Source organism: Bison bison, unplaced genomic scaffold, assembly GCF_000754665.1.
Source record: "Bison bison bison isolate TAMUID 2011002044 unplaced genomic scaffold, Bison_UMD1.0 scf7180017864458, whole genome shotgun sequence".
Taxonomy (NCBI): Eukaryota; Metazoa; Chordata; class Mammalia; order Artiodactyla; family Bovidae; genus Bison; species Bison bison.
The window spans coordinates 8,772,896-8,779,811 of record NW_011495020.1 but is presented as its reverse complement, the minus strand read 5'-3'; the positions used below and the strand labels follow the sequence as shown (position 1 = coordinate 8,779,811).

Here is a 6,916-nt window from a genome sequence, read left to right as displayed (position 1 = left end):
TGTTGGGAAAAGCCACCAGAGAGAGAGGCCTTCTGCAGTGCAGAGGGCAGGACCTTCCAGACTGGGACTGTACAACTTCTCACTCTGAGCTCTAGGATTCCAGAGAGATGACATAAATACTGGGGGTGCCCAATTCTCAAGCTATTTCATGTTTATAGGAGTGAGTAGAAACCTGCCAATATTTTAACAATTAAACAATCAGCAGCAAACAATTTTATAGAATCTTTATTGTAAACAGAGGTCATTAACAGTTATTACAAACTGAATCAACTGAAAGTCAAATTAGTAACTCAAAACAGATGTATGTTTATTTTTATATGGCATAATTTGTAATCTTTGCCCCCTCAATGCTTTGAAAAAAGGTTACTAAAATTATCAGCATTTCAGTGGTCTCTTTTTTTGTCAAGTTTAGCACTGTAACATCCTCATTCTTTTAAAGAACTCACTCAAAACTAGGTAGAACTTTCACTGTTCATTCAAAACTATCAAACACCATTTGTTTTTTTCATAATGCAAAAAGAACACAAGTATATTTTTAGATATTACAGACAACACATAGACAGTCCCTACTGTGTGCTGTTTGCACTCTTCCTACCTGCCCATTACACAGCCTCTAAAGTACCTTGCTTTCATTTGTCCCCCTTGTCACTGTCATCTATCTCTAAAGGAGCGCAGTTATTTAAACAAGCGTGGGTCTGCCCCATTTTCCTGGGATCCTGTCTTTGTCCTCTACTCACCCTAAGTCTGTTGCCTGTCGTATCAGTGCTTGATGGAGGGGAGGAATCAGCAGAAGAGGCAAAGTTAAGAATTCAGCTTATAGAAAAATACCATCTGATGGTGAGAATGAGTAGCTGAGGCTTTACTGTTACACAAAATGGATGGTTTGTTCTTGTTCTGCTTCCCAGGGAATTTTCCAGGACTATGTTTCGATGAAGAAGCAAAAGCTACCTGTAAAGTGTCCTAAAATACTATACCTGTTACCTTAACAATCAGTTCTATAAAAACATCAAAATATTCTCTCATGTCCAAAGCACTTTATGGAAATGTATCAAAAACAAGTTATTTCTCAGAGAAGTAAAAATAGATTGTTTCATGAATTACATTCAATGAATAATACTTTGTAACAGTGTTTTACGGTTTTTGTAAAAATATTTATCTAAACAAAACTGCAAAGCAAATCTAAATAAAGCAGACATGTAATGAATGTAAAATTTACAAATATACTGAGCAGCTGAATGAAAATTCCAATGGATTTTTTCTGAGTATCATTCATATGGGTTTTGAATATCACTACAACTAACAATACCCACAGGTCATAAATTTCACTTCCTCTCTTTTTTTCTTCACTTAAAAACTGTACTCAGTAATAGGCAAGTCAGTCTCTACTGTTTTGTGGTTTGGTTTTTCTATCAGACAGACTGTGACAATACTGAATGCAAATTATTTTTTGTATTGATTTTCTCATCTATATAGTTCAAAGTGTCAAGGACAGAGTATTGTTATATTTAAATGCAAAATGGGGATTATGGTTTATCTCTGCTGCCTACTTTACGGCACACTACTTTGAAGTCTCTCTTCCTGATGTTGCATGTGTGTTAATAATACCAGAATTCCTTTTAAGTTAAGTATGAAACACATTAAAAATCAACAGCCTTGACGGTTGTAAATCATTACAATGGGTGCTGATGTTAGAAGCAAAGATCAATTCTCATCTGACATAAAAATTACTTGTATTACTTCCTGCATTAGTGCCCTTTAGTCCAGTGCTTCCTGACTCTTCTCAAGGTTTGGCACATATTAAAAAGGTTAATATGTGTCTGGCTCGCTGGGGTAAACTCACCAGCCATCTCTGGCCAGCGGGGCTCGCCTGGGACATGACCTTCCCGTCTCCCAATGTGCCGCCTGGAAGGCTGAGGTATACATATCTTGGCAACCCCTTTACCCAGTCAGGCACCCCAGTTGGGGAATGGGGGTAACCCACAACTATGACCTCTCTATAGTATAATATTTTGGAACTGGCTTAAGAAACTTTGAAATCTGATATTGACTGGTCAGTTATTTGACATGAGATTGATTTTCTTTTATCTAGAGTAGCACAACTGTTTTGATTCTTATCTGCATAGGTAAGTCTGAATTAGCCTCTGTTCATCTTTTCTAGAGTTTTAAATACCTAAAAATTCAGTACAGATAGTGATAAAAAGAATGTGGTATTTAGAAACAGGTCTATCTAGGTTTGAATCACATCTGAATTCCAATCCCAATTCTGCTCTTTCCTCAGGCAAGTTTCTTAACTTCTCTAATCCTGTTTCCTAAATGGGTCAACTGGGATACCGTCTGCTTACAGTCTGTAGTGAGAACTAGACGTTACACGTGCAATGCTTAGGACAACGCCTAGCAGTGTAAGATGCTCCGTAAGTGACAGCTGTCATCATTTACTAGTTAAAGCTGAGATGGTGCTTTCATTTCATTTCTACCACATTGCGAACACAGTATTTAACGAGTAAATCAATATTTAATGAGTGAACATTCTCTTAGAGTATTTTCATCCTAGTGCAAATCTAAGGAACCATCAGTTCAGTTCAGTTCAGTCACTCAGTTGTGTCCAACTCTTTGTGACCCCATGGACTGAAGCATGCCAGGCCTCCCTGTCCATCACCAATTCCCAGAGTTTACTCAAACTCATGTCCATTGAGTCGGTGATGCCCTCCATCCATCTCATCCTCTGTCGTCCCCTTCTCCTCCCGCCTTCAATCTTTCCCAGCATCAAGGTCTTTTCAAATGAGTTAGCTCTTCGCGTCAGGTGGCCAAAGTATTGGAGTTTCAGCTTTAACATCAGTCCTTCCAATGTACACCCAGGACTCATCTCCTTTAGGATGGACTGATTGGATCTCCTTGCAGTCCAAGGGACTCTCAAGAGTCTTCTCCAACACCACAGTTCAAAAGCATCAATTCTTCAGCACTCAACTTTATAGCCCAACTCTCACATCCATACATGACTACTGGAAAAACCATAGCTGTGACGAGACGGACCTTTAGTTCCTTACTATCTCCCATATGTGAAGCTCTTTAGTGACCTCACTTGTATGTGAGGATATAGTTGAAAGTAATGCACTAAAAATCTGTCTTTCCTCTTAGAAGCCAAAAGACAGAACATGTAGTATTTATTGATGGTGTACCTTTAAGTATTGTAAGTGGGTCTATCCCCATTAGTTACCAAAAGTTACTTATAGTGAGTCTAAACAGTTGCTTCATCCCTTTATCCTTTAGACAGGAACAGTGGCATTTTAAGAATACTTCTTTAAAGATTAATTTTGATTATATTCATTTCTCTCAATAATTTTATAGAACTGTAAATTGAAGATCAGTGCAACTCAATGAAATGTATTAGAATTTAGGCTCTCTGAGACTATTTTAAACATGGAGACTACATAAGAGATGCAGCAGTGCACTGCAGATAAAATAATTATGAGTTATCACAAACTCTGTAAAAACATGATATGCATGCCTAGTCTTAAAAAAATAAAAAGTCAAGTCACAATATGAATCTATTGATGTGCTCTTGGATTCTTCTAGTACAGGTCTCCACAGGGGTTGTCTGAGGTCTGGCAGCCCATGTTCTGACCCGTCACCTGCACTCTGAAGAGCGTTCCGTCAGCGCACATACAGAGTTTGTAACGCACCCAGTCATCACCACCAAACTGGTCTCCGCTGGAAGAACTTGGGAGGCGATTCGTGCTGACCATCACAGTTCCGTTCAGGATGATGCTGTTTTCCTATCAGGAGAAAAATCATACGGTTTATTTACACCCACAAGAAGGGACAGAACAAAAACAATAAACTCACTGGAATATGAGCAAGAATAGAAGGTGGTAAGATAAAGTCATGACCAAAATAACAAAAAAAAAATTCCCAAACCAATCGAAATTCGACTAGTGACCTCTTAGTGACTGTTCATAAGGTGTATTTATACACTTAACACAATTTATTTCTCAGTTAGCTAAAAATTATATCAAAATTCCTAAGTGCACATAAGACTTACACTGATCAAGTCTCAGATCATTTTCATTTGCTACTACTTAGGAGAGTTTTGGAGAAGGCAATGGCACCCCACTCCAGTACTCTTGCCTGGAAAATCCCATGGATGGAGGAGCCTGGTAGGCTGCAGTCCATGGGGTCGCTAGGAGTCGGACACGACTGAGTGACTTCACTTTCACTTTTCACTTTCATGCATTAGAGAAGGAAATGGCAACCCACTCCAGTGTTCTTGCCTGGAGAATCCCAGGGACAGGGGAGCCTGGTGGGCTGCCGTCTACGGGGTCGCACAGAGTCGGACATGACTGAAGCGACTTAGCAGCAGCAGCAGCAGAAAGAGAATTTTAACTAAGTTTCTGATTGATACGTTTCTGACAATGAACAGAAAAAGAAAAACTAGAAAATGTTTTTCTCTTAGAGAAAAGTAATCTTACTTTCCAATTATTTTTGGAAACACCATAAATGAAGATTCAAGCCATATAATTTTGAAGACCAGATACTCAAAGAAGACTGCCTGGAAGTTCTCTTCCTCCAGCCCACTGTCCCAGGAGCACTACTGTATTGCAGACTCCTTCTTTTTTGGAACTCCTCTCTCTCCCTTCTTCCCTTTTCTTCTTTTCCTTCATTCAATGATTATTTTTAAATGTCTCCTATGTGTCAGACACTATTCTTGGTGTTGAGTACATAGCAGTCAACAGACCGGCAAAGTTCAAGTCCTCATACATTGATGTTTTACTGGGGAGGGGCAGACAATAAACATCTTAAGAGGTAAAACGAACATCATCTGAGAAGAGCAAGTCAGGATAAGTAGAGAGAGAGTGACCAGGTGGGGTTCTACGTTACCGAGGAAGGTCAGGGAAGGCCTCTCTGATAAGGTCACAGTCTGGTGGAAACTGGGTGACATGAGGGAGCAGGGCATGTGGGTGACCGGGCAAAGGAAAGAACAATATGCACGTGGGACTTGTGTTCCAGGAACAGACAGGAGGCCGGTGTGGCTGAAGGAGGTGAGTCACAGAAATAACCAGGGGCCAGACACATGGGGCCAGGGAATGGACTTTGGATTTTATTCCCAATCAGACGGGAAGACATTTGGAGGGTTCTGAATAGAGAAGTGACATGATCTTTTAAAAAGGATTTCTCTGGCTGTTTTTATAGAGAACTGCATACAGGAGTGAAAGAGGAGGCTGTTTTGCCAGTGCAGGCAGGAAATGACGGTGGTCTGCACCATGGTGGTGGAGGTGGAGGAGGCGGCGAGCATCAGCCAGGCTCTGTACATCTTCTGAAGGTAGAGCCCGAAGGCTCTGCTGATGAACCAATGGGCACCATTTAACAAGATGGGAACACTGAGAGAAATACATGTTTGGGGAGGGAGGCAGGATATGCAGACTTTTAGATGTGCTGCGTTTGAGATGCCTATTAGACACTGAAGTGGAGAGGTGGGAAGGCAGTTGGATATATGAATCTTAGTTCAGGGGAGAAAGAAGAAGTTCCAAAGGTGAGTCATCAGCTTATAGAGGGTGCTTAAATCAATGAGAGAAAGTTGATTATGAAGTGATGGAAATCGTTAATTGACTATGTTAGTGATGTTGTTGTTGTTCAGCTGCTCAATCGTGTCCAACTCTTTGCGACCCCATGGACTGCAGCACGTCAGGCCTCCCTGTCCATCACCAACTCCCGGAGCTTACTCAAACTCATGTCCATCGAGTCGGTAATGCCCTCCAACCATCTCATCCTCTGTCGTCCCCTCCTCCTCCTGCCTTCAATATTTCCCAGCATCAGGGTCTTTTCAAATGAGTCAGTTCTTCACATCAGGTGACCAAAGTATTAGAGTTTCAGCTTCAACATCAGTCCTTCCAATGAATACTCAGGGCTGATTTCCTTTAGGATGGACTGGTTGGATCTCCTTGCAGTCCAAGGGACCCTCAAGAGTCTTCTCCAACACCACAGTTCAAAGGCATCAATTCTTCGGTGCTCAGCTTTCTTCACAGTCCAACTCTCACATCTATACATGACTATGGGAAAACCATAGCCTTGACTAGACGGACCTTTGTTGGTAAAGTAATGTCTCTGCTTTTTAATATGCTGTCTAGGCTGGTCATAACTTTCCTTCCAAGGAGCAAATGTCTTTTAATTTCATGGCTGCAGTCACCATCTGCAGTGATTTTGAAGCCCCCCAAAATAAAGTCTGCCACTGTTTCACCATCTACTTGCTATGAAGTGATAGGACCGGATGCCATGATCTTAGTTTTCTGAATGTTGAGTTTTAAGCCGACTTTTTCACTCTCTTCTTTCGCTTTCATCAAGATTTAGTTCTTCTTTGCTTTCTTCCATAGGGTAGTGTTGTCTGCATATCTGAGGTTATTATTATTTCTCCCGGCAATCTTGATTCCAGCTTGTGCTTTATCCAGCCCAGCGTTTCTCATGATGTACTCTGTGCATAAGTTAAATAAGCAGGGGGACAATATACAGCCTTGATGTACTCCTTTTCCTATTTGGAACCAGTCTGTTGTTCCATGTCCAGTTCTAAATGTTGCTTCCTGACCTGCACACAAATTTCTCAGGAGGCAGGTCAGGTGGTCTGGTATTCCATTTTCTTTCAGAAATAGTACATGAAATTGAGATAGTACATGGAATTTTCAAATTTTGTTCCAATGCTGCCATCTTGTGGTCATGTAATTTTACTTTCTTTAAATTTGTAAAGCAGTTTTTTTAATGGAAGTATAGCACAAGCTGGAGTCAAGATTGCCGGGAGAAATATCAATAACCCCAAATATGCAGATGACACCACTCTTATGGCAGAAAGTGAAGAGGAACTAAAAAGCCTCTTGATGAAAGTAAAAGAGGAGAGTGAAAAAGTTGGCTTAAAGCTCAACATTCAGAAAAC

At 40.7% G+C, this 6,916-nt stretch overlaps 1 protein-coding gene across 1 annotated transcript in view; it reads right to left on the bottom strand.

Moving 5' to 3' along the window:
* Window positions 1-207: 207 nt before the first annotated feature.
* The window catches only part of SGCB (sarcoglycan, beta (43kDa dystrophin-associated glycoprotein)), a 27,330-nt gene continuing 20,621 nt past the window's right edge, over window positions 208-6,916 (bottom strand). Inside the window, exon 6 of the mRNA XM_010859714.1 lies at window positions 208-3,773. Within this exon, the coding sequence (XP_010858016.1) occupies window positions 3,570-3,773 (204 nt within the window). The 3' untranslated portion in view covers window positions 208-3,569. The remainder of the gene's footprint in view (window positions 3,774-6,916) is intronic.